Source organism: Diuraphis noxia, unplaced genomic scaffold (genome assembly GCF_037042655.1).
Source record: "Diuraphis noxia isolate RWA-SAM2 unplaced genomic scaffold, SU_Dnox_SAM2 contig0002, whole genome shotgun sequence".
Classification (NCBI taxonomy): Eukaryota; Metazoa; Arthropoda; class Insecta; order Hemiptera; family Aphididae; genus Diuraphis; species Diuraphis noxia.
The window spans coordinates 66,033,617-66,050,741 of record NW_028301712.1 but is presented as its reverse complement, the minus strand read 5'-3'; the positions used below and the strand labels follow the sequence as shown (position 1 = coordinate 66,050,741).

Below are 17,125 nucleotides of genomic sequence, written 5' to 3'. Positions count from 1 at the left end.
TCATGTTTTAAACTACATATTATAGGTAGGTACTTGTAGTGAACTAATACTTTAAATATCACGGATATTTTACTTGAGTATATCATGGAAATTAGAAGTATAGTGTCCAATTATATAGCAGATTGAATTAATTTTTTATAATTTAGTGATTTACCGTGGGGTATTTATAGTAAAGTACCATAATCTAATCTAAAATATACAATTTACGTTGCACACTACATATTGGAACATAATATAATAAAGTATCAAGTCCAGATCCTTCAGACTACACAAACAATTGTTGAATATTTGGTATTAACTAAATTGCAGTAAATTGCAATTCAACTATCTAAAGCTATATTTATATATTGTAATACCTAGTACCTATTATACTGTATAATACTGTAATGTCATGAGACAATAACCATTGTTGTTAGGGCTTTAATCAAATAATAAAAAAATGATAATTATAAAAGTATGGTATCGTCTTTCTAGTTTCTTCCAATATAGAGTTCATAGAAAACCCAACTAATATCATATTAACTAAAATTTCAAACAAAATATCCAAATTAATTTTTAAAATTTACATTAAAACATAAGTTATTTAAAATTTGAAAATATTTTTGTAGCCTACAGTTATAACATTTGATGACATCAGAACATTTAAACAATAAACAGATCATGGAATTTTTTAATTTTAATTTTTATCATCAATATATATACTTTAGATTTTAAAAAATAATTTTAGTATTTTATATACGAATTATACTGTAATTCTCGTATACTCCTTGGTTTTGCAATTTTTTTTTTCGATTTTTGTAAAAATGTGTATAGGTAGTACTCATTTACATTCATAAATTATACATGTTATATATTTATAATCGCGCGGTACCTTCATAATATTAACATATATACCAAATAATAATTAATACTTTTAATTTTCATGGCTTAAAGAGTACTTACAATATTATGTTGTTTGCAGTCCTAAATTAAATATTAATGAAAATTGCAATTAGTCAGTATAATAATGGTTTTTTAAAAACCTGTTTGCTTAAGTTCTTTAAACAATATAAAATTGTAATGTATAATTTAATATAATTATGTCTAATATTTTTTTTTTTATTTATCTATATTTTATATAAACTGCAGTTATTATAAGTAATTAAGTACACTAGCAGTGATTTTAGTCATTACGATCTTTCAATCGTATAGGAATGAATACTTTATTTTATGGATGTTGATATTATACCTTATAAGAAGTCCTATATAGTAATTTCTATAATATTATAAACAATACTTAAATTATTACAACTGAATTATAAACCACAAATAATGTATATAATATTTGCATATTGCGCGTACATCGAAATTCTGCTATCTATTATATTATATTATTAATTATACTAGGTATATAATATTATAATAATACAATATAGATGGGTGCTCGGTACTACTTTACTACTTTAGGAAGACTTTTATGGCACGATGAAAATAACAACAATGTTGCACGTAAATGTACAACTATCTTAGTAATTTCTACTATATATTACTACTAACGTATATAAAATATAATATATTATGTAACTACATATTTTATTCATATGTATGTGTATATATGCGACGGACCTGTTGCACAATTAGATAACACTGCTTTGCTTTTGAGATTTTCCTAATCTCATCTTATACATATATGTATATTGCTGTAACAATGAAAAACTAAGATTCCATAAAATTATAAAACAGTAAAGGGGTAGGTAAAAAAATTATTTTCTTTATTCTATGGGGAAAACGAAGAACTATTTTTAGGAAAACAATATTTGTGTAGTCTATAAGTTTCAAACATTTGTCGAGATAATCACAAGATGATATTATTCTTTCATCTCGCAATAATAATAGGTAAAGTGGTACTATATGTAACTTAAATAATAATTTATTTTAAAAGAATGCACGTTTTTTACAAGCGTTAATCACTATTTCTATATCTTCATTTTTGTATACTAACAATTGTCCAACATGTCTATACATATAGCAAAATTTTAGTTATTGTCCTTGTCTTTATTACGGAAACTTAAGTCATATAACTTGAAAGTCACAAACAATTATAATTTTTTTCAGTTTAATTAATTATAAGTTTTTGTTGAAAAATAAAAAATAATGTTTCGATTGGTGATAGAATTACACAAAGACCGACTTTAAAAAGTTTCAGCATAAAAAGAGTAAGTTTTGGAAAACTTTTTTAAAAAACACGTCGGAGCGTTAAATTGGATTTACGTACCTATATACTTATTATAATATTATTATGTTAATATTGTATATATCTATTGATTACGATCTTAAAAATAATTTGTTGGCCTTCATATTTCTTTTTCTATTTAATAATAATAATAATAATGAAAAAATTAATATATAAATAAGTAAATAATATTTTCCTGATGGTACTTCATAGTTTTACCGATTATATAATAATAATTAACGATCCTGACAAGTTATAACTTTGTAAGTTATAACGATATTATAGGTAGTATAAAGCGCGCATATATAGGTATACATAAATTGTGGGTCTTTACAAGTGCTTATATTATACACACACATTCGATAAACGCAACGGTACCTACCTACATTATTATCATGTCGGGTATTATATTATAAGGGAATTTAAGTATATACCTACGCAGTTAATAAAATATGTTGTCGAAGAAAGTGCAAAGCAAGTTACCATAAACAAAGGTAAACGTAGTTTATTCCTATTTCCTACCCTACTAAAATGTAATATTATCGTCGTCGTATTACATATTATTATTATTATTATTTCCAACGTGGTTGTGTGAACGAAAGTGACTGCAGCCTGGTACCGAATAAAAAGACCGAGAGACACGGTGCGCGTATCATATACACACGCACTCACAGGGTTGCCATCGCCGGTCGGCCGATCCTCCCCTCCACCGGCCCGCCCGCCAGCGGACCCTTTTGCGCGCCGACAAGACAGAAGATCGATGGCGTCCCGGTCGGCCACCACCGCCGCGCACGTCGCCGCTCCACCGCGAACGCAGCGTATACGCGTATATATACATCGCCGTGTCGCGCATATCATCCCCACTGCCGCCGCCGCCACCGGGGCCAAAACGCACGAGCCATTTCGCACTCCATATTTCATATCGTGCGGTACACACGCCCGGAGAGATGTGCGCGCGCCGCCCGCGGGGAGAGTTCAAAAAAAAAATATCGCAAAACCATCCGCGATATTATTGTATTAATATGTTGTTGTTGTTGTTGTTACACTGCCGCGCCGAACGGTATCAAAGCGATCTTTTAATCGCAACGCAATATTGTCGAAACGTTTGCGCGATGTTTACGCAATCGAATATCGTCTAAATTATACCAACCTTTAAATATAAAATTATATATAACAATATACTGCATATACGGTAAATAGAAATACGGGAGATTCCGTAGTTTAATATAGAGGACTTAAAATAATAGTAAGATCAGGAGGTACACGATGCGTGTAAATAATGCCCGTGCATCTCATTTTCATGAATGGAATGACACTTACATAACGGGTTTTTTGTCATCGTGACTGCGCTACTGCGCGTGTTGCTCTTCGTGGCGGAAACATTTTTACAAAATTTATTGCGATAGCGCTCGGAACGAGTTAGGGGTCGAACTGCGTATAATATATAGAACGCTAAAAGAACGACGACGACGAAACAATATAACGCGTGTTGTAAGTACGTGGTATATAATATACGAATGGGAGTCAAGGTCGTCCGGAATGGCCTCGTAAAATAGGTTTTTACGAGCCACCGCCGCTGCCTCGCCCCGGTGGAGGTTATAACCTCGTCGACGACGACGACGACGACGGTGTGCACAAGATTTATATAGGCGAGACGGCCGCGGCGGCGTGCGTTTGCGCGCCGTTACCGATGACGTCGCCGCCACCGCCGTTATCGTCTCACCGCGCGTTTACAGGTTTATAAAAATACGATTACTGCATATTTTATGATGTATTTTTCGCCGTTGTTGTTTTCAAGCAAATTGAAATACCTAAGACTTAACGATCGCATACCGGTGATTAAAGTTTTCCGAAAATCGAATCACTTACTCTTCGCCTACGAAATTCGATATAGTTCAGCTTCTTGCACGACCCCCATCATCACTCGTTAGCCGTTTCTTGCACTTTATAAAATATTATTATATCATAAGGCTTATATTATATATATATATATGACTTCTATGTGGGTGCTCGTGTCTGTGTGTGCGTCACGTTTTGACGACGAAACAATAGTCGTTTTCGTGTTTTTATGGAGCATATTAGAAAAACGCATCGTACGAGAACTTTCCGCAAAAATAATATTCTCGGTTTAGGCCTGTACCTATGTATTTTATTTTATTCAGATCTATATACGGTTACCGATGCCGTTTTCGACACGCGTGTATTATACACTTGCAGTGTATATCATTACATCAGCTTAAATGCATATTATTATACAGAAGTATTTTATTATATCTATATTTAAATAGAACCTATATACTAAAAATAATGATAACAATCCTCAGTCCTCGCGATATTCGCCAACGTTCATGCACACGCAATGCGTGCGTAATTCATTCCATATGCGTGTATGTGTTTTGTATTTTTATTAGTATAGTAACTTATACACTACCTATTAGGTGTGTGTATAAGTATAAATAATTTAAATATAATGTATACATAATATTCATGCAGATAGGTTCCTATATAATATTGTGTGTTTTGTCGCGGTGTGTAAGGTACCTATAGTAATAATTTTATTACTTTTACTAACATAATATACGTACCTATACCATTTCTACATAGGTAAATGCTATTATTTTTTTAATTACTGTAAGGCACTAGTAATTGCACTAAAAATTGCACACAAAATCCATTTGTGAGTTGAAATATAGCAAAATATATCATAATAATAACGGACGGGGCTTATGGGGATTTCAAATTTTCCTAAAATTAGAAAGTAATTTATCAGTAGTAATTTATTTGAAAAAAATAATAATTGTAATGAATGCGACATTGTGTAATATTTTTATTAATTAATATCACTATTTATTATAATAACAATTTATATTTGATTGGAGCACAACGTATGTGGCTACTACTTACTTGCCTACTACAATTAATTATAATACTTTAATAATTATTAGCATTAGTTATTTTGTCATACGTTTAAATTTATTTTAACCAAATTATATACTATAATATAAGTATATTTAAAATTGTGAACTTATAAACCCCCACACGCACATGTTCATGATCTAAGTTTTCGTATATTTTCGAGTACATTCATTTTATTTATATTAATAAATTAATGATCATTAGTACGTGGTAAATATTTGTTACCATACCTGTATTTTATTTGTGTTAGAAAAACTATAATCTTTATAAAATATTATACTGTTGTCTGTTGTTTAAATGTTTAGTACTAATAATAATGTATTATAGGCACAAAACTACAAACAGCTATTAAGTACCTATTTAATTAAATAATTACGCATATCTCAATGACTAGGTGTATTCCAGATATATTTAAAATTCATACTATTAACTACTAAAATAATAAACTTATTTTAAACGTTGTAACATAGTGTGTTTACTTATATTTATTTGCTATAAATTACAGAAAAAAATATATCTGTTTACGACTGCTTGCACTATACTTATACATATTCGTTATAATATGTTGAGTTGAAAAAAAAAATTAAAGCATCGCTAAATCATAAATGAAAATAACGTGTACCTACCTACCAATCCCAGTTGTGAATTTAATGCATTCAAACGGCCTCGACTTGTTGCTCGTGGTAATTGCTTTTTTAATGCTTGTTTTGATTCGATTATATAACTTTTACTGACCCAAATTGTGAGAGTAAACAAAACAAAAAAAATATTTATCTATACTCCCGTTGTAGTATTTAATCCCGTGTTAAATTCATTGCGGGATGATTCGTGTAGGTTCATTTAATATGCACACGGTTTAATCGACTAAATATCGCGATTTAAACGCATTTATTATGAATAGTAAATACTCACACAAACTTAATATAATAGTATGTATTTGTATGTTTACAGCCAGCTTTTACGCGCTGAAAATTATTGCTCAAGGGGAAATGTTCCCTATAATATAAATAAATACTACTTAATATTATAATATTGAAATATAATACACAATTTTCTATGTTTGAATATTAATCATATTGTATGATCATTGATCAATGATCATAAATAGTATACACGGTATGTATGTATTTCTTGTCAGGAATCTTCAGCAATATAATATAATAAAATATATTTATGCATATTATATATATATATATATATATATATACGTATATGTCGTTTCATATTGGGTTACTTCCTGTATTTTATCAAATACATATTTTACAAGCGCGCGTCATCAACTGCAGAAGCGATGACAACGCGATGGGTGTCAGCATCCTATCCGATCCGCGCGGTCGTCTTAATAATTCATACATTTTTATTGCGCCGCCTTGTCGACTGCACCGGAACACCTTAAATTCCAATTTTTGTTTTCAACTCTCTCATTCCCGTCTTGTATATTATGTACCGTTTCGGTGGCGGTGGCCTCTCAGGCGCGGCGTCGCCTCCGGTGCCTACGGAAACATTTCTGGCGCTCGCGTATGATACGGAAACTCTTTTAATAAATTCGGACTGATAGTGAACTGCTGCGGAGTAAAAACGGAAAGAAAAAAAAAAGCAAAGTCGGAAAAAAAATGCCTTACCGCCTCCCCGTCGGCAAAGGCTTTAAGTATATATAATATATAATATTATATATGTGTGTATCTGCCACAGAAATATATATATATCGTCGCATAATATATAGGCGAAGCTCATAAATACGTCTAGAGCAGAGAGAGGAGTCGGTCGTGGGCGGTCGGGCAGGCTGGCGGGTGCGGTGAAAGTTAGTCTGCCGTAACGGAAAATGTTTCCGGCGTACAGTCCTGCGCGCGTATACCTACGTATATATATTATTATTATTATTATATAGTGCATCCAGCCCCTGCAGGGCCCCGTCCCCCGACGTATCCGCCACGAGCGCAAATAAAGAAGAACAATGGAGCTTATATACATTGTGTGCCCCGGCGATAAAACAGAAAATCCGAATTTCGACCCCCCGCTAGGAGGTATTCGATATGATTCCGCCGACGCCCTGGTGAGTGCGGGCGAGGGGATACATTTTTCTCTTTCCTCTCTCCCCATCACAACCCTACTTTCTCTCCCTCTCCCTCTATCACGTGCGCACACATACATCAAATATCTCTCTCGTTTTATTTTAACTCGCGAACGCCGATCGATTCGTATGCATATAGGTACCCATCACACACCTATATTGAGTATCATACATTCATAATAAATATACAGGGTGATTCTTTTAAGTGGGTACAATAATTATCTCGAAAAGTATTTATTTTTTTCAAAACATTTTTTTACATGATTTCAAGTTGTTAAAAAACCAACGTTTTTATTAAAAAATTATATTTTTAAATATTTTTTATTCTTATCATTTTTAAAGTTTTTGAATGATAATATTGAGTTTGAATTTCATATTTCAAAGCAGAATATTTTTCTAAGTATTTTGATTCATAAAAATCGAATTTAGGGCTAGTAGTTTTTGAGTTATAAGTATTTAAAGTTTAGATTGGCAGATTGGAGTGGTATGGGGTTACTCCGCTTGTCTACATTTTAAATACATATAACTCATTAACTACCTACTCGTCCTAAATTCGATTTTTATGAATCAAAATACTTAGAAAAATATTCTGCTTTGGAATATGAAATTAAAACTCTATGTTGTCATTCAAAAAAGTAAAAAACTTAAATAATAAGGATAAAAAATATTTAAAAATATAATTTTCTAATAAAAACGTTGGTTTTTTAACAACTTGAAACCTTTAAAAAAAATATTTTGAAAAAATTAAATACTTTTTGAATTAATTAGTGTACCCACTTAAAAGAATCACCCTGTATATATAGGTATCATATACTCGACTACCGAAAACACGCACTCACGCACGTAACCCGTACTGCAGGGTGTATAGATAGGTATACATATTATTCTACTGAGTGTGTCGCACAAAAATGTTGTATTTTTACATTGAAATCGCGTTAAAAATATATCTATAATATATATATATATATATATATATATATTATGTCACATCATATTCGTGATACAAACTATATAGTGTATATGCTGGAGACGTGATGTATCATAATTTATGTACTTTGTCTAAACTGTAGTAGTGTAGTGGGGTGGTGAGGGACATCTAAAAATCCTGACGGTTCGTTTCCGTAAACGACATGTGACACGTTGCCGCAGTCGCATGTGGACCGGACCGGCTTTCTCCTACATGCATACATGTATGTTATATTATTATGAACGACCCGCAGGGATGGAATTTCGGACGAATATATTGCGTAACACTGCCGCCATTTCGCTTGAATCGCTAGTGATATTTTTTTTTAAACATGTTATATGTTCATTCTTTCACCCCGCACGACGACGCATTGGTCACTGATATAATATTATGTATATAAAAACGAGATTTTCAAATTTCTTTCCACCAAAATAGCCAATATTTACTGCGAAATTCCAGTTTATGCGTTTAATATAAGTAAAACAATTAAAATAATATTTAATATAACACTCGTCGTCGTGTGAATTTGTATACATTATTACCTCTGCATTTATATACCACCGATAGCAGTGATGTATCATTATTACATTAATTTTGTCACGCCAACTTTTTTCATCGTTATAATAAAAAGGTAAACGTAATTTAATTAGGTAATTTTAAATAATTAGACTGCACGACCGTTTGTTGTGAAACGATATAAAATATATGCGAACGATATAAAATCAAATTATAAACAAAAACTATATTGTTAACACACTGCTGCAGATAAATTATCTAATATAATAGTATGTTTAACTTTTATACTACTATAGGGAATGACTAATTATTCATCAAATTAAAATAAAATGCCGTGTTGGAATGACGAGGAAAGCTAATGGTTGGAGTTGGGTGTATAAGAGAACAATTGAGAAAAATAAAGTTTGCTCGTTAATAATACGAGAGTACTTGAAAAACATTTGTTGACGAGTCTCTCATAAACTGCTTATTATTATTATACAAGCGTTTATTGTTATGTGCTCGTACAATTTTAGCGTAGGTATCTGGTATATAGCTGCAGCTCGGCTGTCTCGTCCTGCTGCAGTGGACGTGAACAAAACAAAGCCGAAAAGACAATATCGGGTTGTCCGTCCAACCTACGTATTGTTTTCGATGAAAATTGGTCGCGTTATTGTCGGACTAAACTACTGCTGCAGCAGACGTCTAAACATAATATTATCATTATTATATCCCTATAATATAAATGAGCTTATTTGTGGCAGACCGACAGCGGCACACGCCAGTTGTCGCATACCACACACACACACACACAATTTTGACGATATATAAGAGCTTATTTTACTGACCTAATAAACCGAGGAAAAAAACGGAACAATGAAAATAATGCACAGACACCTCTCCACACTTCATGACCAAACACACTTACCTGAGGCCGGTGTTGTATAGTACCCCGTGCGCGCGTATGCAAATTTGTTGACTTTATTGTTTCTCTATTGTATACTATAGGTATGTATGATATCTCGCTATAGTATTATCATGTATATACCAGGTGAATCAATGTGTAGTCTGCGGTGAGTGTGTGTATATTTTAGATATATAATGTAAGTACTTATATACATCATTTGAGGACTAGGTTTCACGTTGACAAAACATTTTTATAGGTATTGTAGGTATAATAATATGCATAACGCGCCCACGGGCCGTATAAACGAGTACGATATCGATCTGACATTACGTTTAATAATGCGTGTTGTTGTTTTATCAGATGATGGTAATTAAACACGGGATATAACTGAAAAAAAAATGTCGGGCCTGTAAATACAAATATTAATAGTGTGTGCAGTGCGTGTGTTAAACGCGAAAAAAAACCGATCGGGCTTGTTTGCTATGTGATGGATATATGTATATATTATGTGTTTTTATACGTGTGATAACGTTCATGCTACTGCGAGTTGATGAAACGAAAAAGTATAATTAATAAAGTGCCTATTTTTCTCTACTCTCTCCCACCCGCCAATTAATTGATAAATGGTAGCGACTGTATAAAATATATGGAAATATTGTGATAATTTAGGTAAATATATCTTTTATAGTTTAGTGTAGTTTATTTCAAACGTGATGAAATAAAATATTATATCTTAAATATATTTATATATGATGTGTCATTGTACCTATAATATATATGTATAATTGATATACAATAATTGTATTAACGAAAGGCAATAGTTATTTTAAAAACTGATTACATTTTTAATTTTTAGTTTTAAAGATTTATCTTCATTATTTTTTAACTTTTTGAAATCACAGCATACATTTTGCATTTAAAATTCCAAAGAACATTAATTTTGGATTTTTCTGATTCAAATTTTGAATAATGGTCAATTGGAATAACTTTAATTCACTCAAAGTATTAATGCTTCACGCAGTGTATATACTTACCGTTATCCTTATCTAAACATTAAATTCTCTGATATTCTCTGATCATATGATATTATTTGATTTCCATAGGTACCTAAATAGAATTATTCTGAAAAATATTCTGCTTCAGGCTATGAAATTAAAATCGTATATTGTAATTTAAAAAGGTAAACATAGAAAAAAAAATAGTATGATCCAAAATAGTAAAAAAATGTAATTTTTTTGAAAATATTATTTAACAAATATTATATCTTATGCTCTGATATTAGTTTTCATATTATTGTTCTTGCGTCAAACGACTTGGAAGGAAAATACCTATGGTATGATGGAATAAAAAGTATGAAGTATAGATAACCGCTTTGTGGAAATAGACTCTGTAGTTCTGTAGTAACTATATATATTTAATTGGATGTAATAGATAGTTTTAGTCATAAATAAAATACATTTTATTACTTTTACATTATTTAACTACATAATTTGCACAAAAATATCACGTTTTATTCTGTATGATATAAAAAATGAGCTGTTTACATTCTAAAATTTCAAATTTCAAACGCAACTCAATAGTCGCAATAGTAAATATTTATATGTGTGTTATATTATTATCTTCTTCTTCTTCTTCTTTTTTTTTTTTTTTGGTCATCACTATAAAAATTATAAGCATATTCAGAAAGTTTATAATTCATTTTCTTTTGAAATCGATAAAAATGTATCCCAAAATTTATTTCGAAACTAAAAACAACTTTTTCTCTCTTTCTATTCGAAATTAACAGACCACACGCTAAAATAAAAAAGAAGAAACTTACATATTTTTAACGAATTTCTGAAACACGTTTTAAATTCAATATATACTTATAAGTATTACTTATAAAAATACATTTTAATGTCATATATATTATATGGTGTCATCTCAGTGACTTAAATACTAAACAGTACATGTACCTATAATGTAAAAAAAATTATTTAACAATATATACTTATAACGCATATATGCAAGAAAATCAACCGTGCATACGAACGACTGAAGAGTTTAGGACATCAATTTGTGTAATAATATAATATTCCTATATTATAGGAAACGTAATTTTCATCATTCAGTTGAAAAAAATGAATAGGTTTGTGTTTGTGGTGGCAACGTCATTTCTTCTATACCCGCCATCTTGTCGAGTGTATAGTCGGTTAATTTCTCACGTGTCCCGCAGCTCCCTTATATATATTGTATTATTAGGATACATGTAGGTACTGTAATATTGCTTCGTGCACAACACAAGCGTTAGATATCGTTTTGACGTTGATTAAGCTAAAAAACGACGCGCACTCATATATTTTCTGGATACTTCACCCCGCGGGGTGCAAATGCATATACTTTATTATATATATATATACTATATACTCACACGGCCAAAAGTATATAGACGTTACGATACCAGAACACATCTCCGCCGGGCAAAAATGTCCAAAAAACAAAGAGAAAAACGAAGAAAAAAATGCACGTCTCCCAGGTTGCCGTGGGTTTAGCTCAGTGTGCGCACCTATACACGCCACGCGTCCCCTCTCTATACGGCTCGGGCGGCGATGATGAATGAACCCAATAACAATAACGATCTTCGAATATATTAGTCATGTACAATGCCTGGTATATACCTCTGTTTATATACCAGCTATATGTATTATGTACGCGAGTCCGTGCTATATACCCTGCGGCGGACGGTGCATTGTGTCGCCGTCAAGGCCCGACCCCCGTGCGTGGGTGGACGCGACACCTGGCAGACGCGGCCCGAAGACGTCGCTGCGCGGTCTATCCTCTCTTCTCGTCGTCGTCGTCGTAGTCGTTGTCTTCGTTATTATTCTTCTCCTCTTCGTCCGGTCTCCCGTTCATTCTTCTCCGCCGTTCAATAGCCATGAAATGAACATTGATTGGCAGCTCCCGTGTGTGGGGGCGCGGGGTGGTGTGACCGCGGTTGTCGTTGTCGTTTTCTGCTGTAGCCGTCATCGCGTCACAACACCGGTGACCGTCGTTCGCGGCGTTGGTAGTATTATGTCTCCGCGGAATTTCCCGTCGTCGTCGTCCGCGTGTCGTCTGTCCGCCGCCGCCGCCGCTGGAGTCGTCGTTTGTTTACGTAGTCACGGGGTAAGTCGCACATAATTTTCCGAATATGTCTTCTTTAAGTATTTTCCTAGTAAGACTTAGGCGAGTGGGTGTATAATAGTAATATTTTCGAAAAATACAACAGGTCACCGATCATGATTGACTGTACAAGACATTGTATTAACATTGTTGTTGGTTTTAATGAAGCAACGATCGTAAAATTTGTCGAACGCATATACCTAAATAAAAACAGTTCGTTGTGAACATTATAGATTATTTGAACATTTGTTGTCATCTACAGTATATGGTATGATGACATTATACTATACTACCACTTGAATTCGATAGAACGCATACGCATCATTTTATAATATAACAGTTCATATTCACCTGATGTAGTGTTTGTGCGACATTATGATGTATAATATAAATGCTTCTCACGTTTAACTGAAGTAAACATTTTGTTTTAGAATATATTAGTAATTGAACTTTTTACTAACCAAACGGATATGTTATTAGTGATTGTTACACAATGTAGGTAATTAATTTACTTATATTAATTAAATTCATTAAAAAAATTATTGAATAAATAATACTAGCTGTTAACTCGATTATTAGAAAATATCTATTAATTTCGCGATAGTCAATCAGTTAATTTATTAATTAGTATTGATATTCAGGCTGAATAATTTTTCTATTTAAAATAGTGTTTATCTACAGTTGAAATAGTACATTTTTTCTCGTAAAATTTGTTTTCCGGTCAATCATTTAAATTACGTTTATAAGTCCATAGCGTGTGCAACTGCTTTCAAATGTAAATAAGCGTGTGCAGATTTTGATAATATATTTATGTACGAGATAATGTATAGAAATATGTATATAGGTAACTTGCGTGCGTTTATCTTAGCGAAATAATTGGAAATCATGTGTGTTTAATAATAGTAATAATAATGCGCCCTGTTAAACGAGTACTATAAAAGCACGTCCGGTCCGATCGAATACGACTACCGTTGTAGCGGTGTGTGTGCGCACATAGCGATTCGAATAAGGAAGTGTCCCGTTCATAAATAATTAATCGAATTAACGCATCACACGAACGTGTTATGTTATATTATATATTTATATGTATACATAAAGCGTATCTACGGGTCGGAATGAAATGTATTTAATTGCTGCAAGTTCTCACAGTTGAACGAAAAATAAAAACTACGCTACGCGCGTCCACCTCCTTTTGTAATATATTATTGTAAATATTAGATAAGAATTAGTTAGCTATTGAAAACGTGAACGGTAATAATACATGTCACGGTGACGACGTGATGGTGTGTATGAAATCGAAAGGTGCAGTTTTTCGAGTAGAATAAAAATATTAGTATTATATTATATCTTGCGTGTATAACAGGGGACATATTGAAAGGGTGTCTCTAGAATTCTTTATATGGCATTATGGCATCGCATATAGACGACGACGAAGTGATTATCCCTTCCCTCTCGTTTAGGTGGAATGATGAACGTATAAAGTGCGTTTATTATATTAATATACAGTATACAGAATACAAATTCACCTTTCGGATCCGTTTCTAAAAATCTATGTTATGGATTATTCTATCAGAAATAATAAAATTTAATTCTTAAAACTAAAATTATTCTTTACTATTATTGGAAGGTTTTTAAGTGTAAAACACTTTGAGATTATCGTTGCATAAAGTACGCATGTACAAATAAAAACTCGCGTAACACAAGTTTGTCGTTCCATTACGACAAAGAAATGTAATTTATATAAAGCAAAACAAATGCACTCTAAATTTGTTTGTAAGTGATATAGTTATTTATTAGAAAGTTTTTGGCTCAAGAGTTACCAACTAAATCACGTAACATTATATTTTCCTATCTAAAAACGGGTGGAGTAAAGTTTCTTCCACTGATTTTTCCTTATACACTCCGAGAAGTTTTAAAACACTACCAAACCTCTTAGGATTTTTAAAATTTTTATATCGGTAATCTATAATTTTATTTGTATATTACCTATGTAGATCCATCGAATATCATTACAACACGGTGTCAAAACAATATTAGTATAGATTTTAAAACCTCGTGTAATAGCCGAATACTATCTATAATTCCTTAATGCTATGATCTGTGCTTATCATTTTATTTTTATATTTATTTAAGATTATTCCGATCATCTGAGAAACTGCAGTATTATACAGTAGTGCCTATGCGACCAGCGGCGGTCTCAATTAAATCGCGTCAACAGAGTTATTTCTGAGCAGTAATAATGTTGTGTGTGGAAATAAAAAACAACGCGAATAATAAAACTATAATATTCTTATCGACCGCGTATATCGTGTGACCGTACGAGATGAATGTTTCTGCGTACTTGTATAATAATATTATATATACATTCATGTAATTACTACCCGTTTTAAACGGTGTGTAACCATATTGGTATCTCGATGTCACGAAACTAAAAACCAAGTTTTCCGCACATCTAATTATGTGTAATATAATAATATTATACCTACGATTATGTTTCAAGATAGATTTCACGAAATATTTTTAACGCGCGAATCTACGTTTTTTCCGTTAATACCTACCGAAACATTAAATATACACCTCATTCCTCTGCCTATACTCCCAATATCATAAATGATTGATATTATTCAAGGAAATTTATTGCGCGCTTTATATTTTATATAATTTTATACGATTTATCGTACAACGTATACTCGTGGAAACGAGAACATATAATAAATAGTTTTCAGCGTTCAGCAGCGTTATGGGTGTGGACGGGAAATCTCCCGAGCGTGTGTGTATACAATATACATATATATATATATATATATATATATATATGAACGTCCGCAATCAGTGCCAAGTATGTTTGGTGGAAAAATATAGAAATAAAACCAGACTTGACAATTTGGCCGAGAGAAACGTCGCATACAATGAAAAAAACCACCGTACCGCGGCGGTGCAAAAAAATTGCTTTTATTTTCCATGTGTTCATCTACCACGTAAGACTTGTACATACGCCGCTGCTGAAGGCGTCTTGCATAATGCTTTATGGAATACAAAAATAAAAGTTGTATTTATATATAATACAATGTCTTATATGTATAGTATAATGAGCAAACGCTTTTGATTCATAATTGGATTTTTTTGGCCAAAACTATTACACGGGTGCTTATTAAAACTGCAACCGAAGTTAACAATGCCAAATTTTTATTTTTATAAACTTATTTATATGCGTAGGTACCGATAATATACGTATGAACTTTTTGACAACAGAATAGTGAAAGCTCGCATAAGGAGAAGTCGTTCACCCACTTGTTGTCATATTTTTTGAGATTTATAAGAAAGATAATACAATTTAAGTTTGAAACTACCTACATTTTTCAAAAAATATTGAAAATTTGTATCAAAGTTGGTGAACGCATTGTGCACTGATATAGGTACCTATAGTTATCATATTGTTTGAAGCTTATATAGTAAAAGCCTAAGACTTTAACGAAAAATACTTAGGTAGAATCCAAATAAGATGATAAAATGCATTTGACTCATATATGTGTGACAAGAATAAATAGATAATATACATATAGGTATAAAATGATTTATGAATTTATGATATATCTCTTTGTTTAATTTAAAATTATTATACGATATTATCATAAATAAAAACTAAAATAAAATAACGTAAATATTTGTAGACTTAAAATAATTACTTATATATTATATATGATTGCATTCTCATTATACACTTCTCCATACATCGATGTTGAGCAGAAGGAAAAGTCTATAATAGATTAAGGGTCCACAACATAATATTATATTCGTATTTTGAATGAGGGTATAATGGAGATCAATTTTTTTCCTGTACCATAATCGTATACATGTATATTTTGTATAAGGGAGGATCAAACCTCGTATTATATAATATAGGTGTATACGTGCTTCCTATATAATACAAAAAAATATAATAAAACACGATACAAAAACTTAAAACCAAAAATACATCTATACTGTCGCTGTGCCTATATATATATATATATATATACAATACCTATAATAATATATCATAGTCTCGGTGTCCTAAATGTGAACCCGGTCTGCGAATGGCGGTGGTTGAGAGTCGTCGTCGCGCCGTGTCGAGTAAACAAGGGTGCGCGTGTGCTCGTGTGTAATACGATTCGTATTACGTTATAGACCAACTACCACCACCAAAAGCATATACACCACTAGGATTTGTCCTATACGAGTGAGCACACACACACAAGATATAGTTATATATACATATATGAGTGAATACGGTAGCGAGCGATCGGTGGTGACGATGAGTGTACACACGACGTCGACGGCTGCAGCGGCTGTCGCAGCGGCGGCGGGCGATCGTCGTCGGTGTGGGCAACACGGTCGCGGGGCGGAACGGAATAAAAAAAAATACGCGAGCGCGCG

The 17,125-nt window shown here is 32.3% G+C and overlaps 1 protein-coding gene across 4 annotated transcripts in view; it reads left to right on the top strand.

Annotated features, from left to right (window-relative positions):
- Positions 1-17,125, top strand: part of LOC149058811 (uncharacterized) — a 182,783-nt gene that overhangs the window by 139,512 nt on the left and 26,146 nt on the right. Inside the window, exon 1 of one of the 4 annotated variants that reach the window (XM_089218598.1) lies at positions 12,557-12,712. The exons of the other annotated variants lie outside the window; for them this stretch is intronic. Within the exon in view, the coding sequence (XP_089074724.1) occupies positions 12,620-12,712 (93 nt within the window). The 5' untranslated portion in view covers positions 12,557-12,619. Of the gene's footprint in view, positions 1-12,556; positions 12,713-17,125 lie in introns of those variants that run through there. 4 annotated transcript variants of the gene reach the window in all.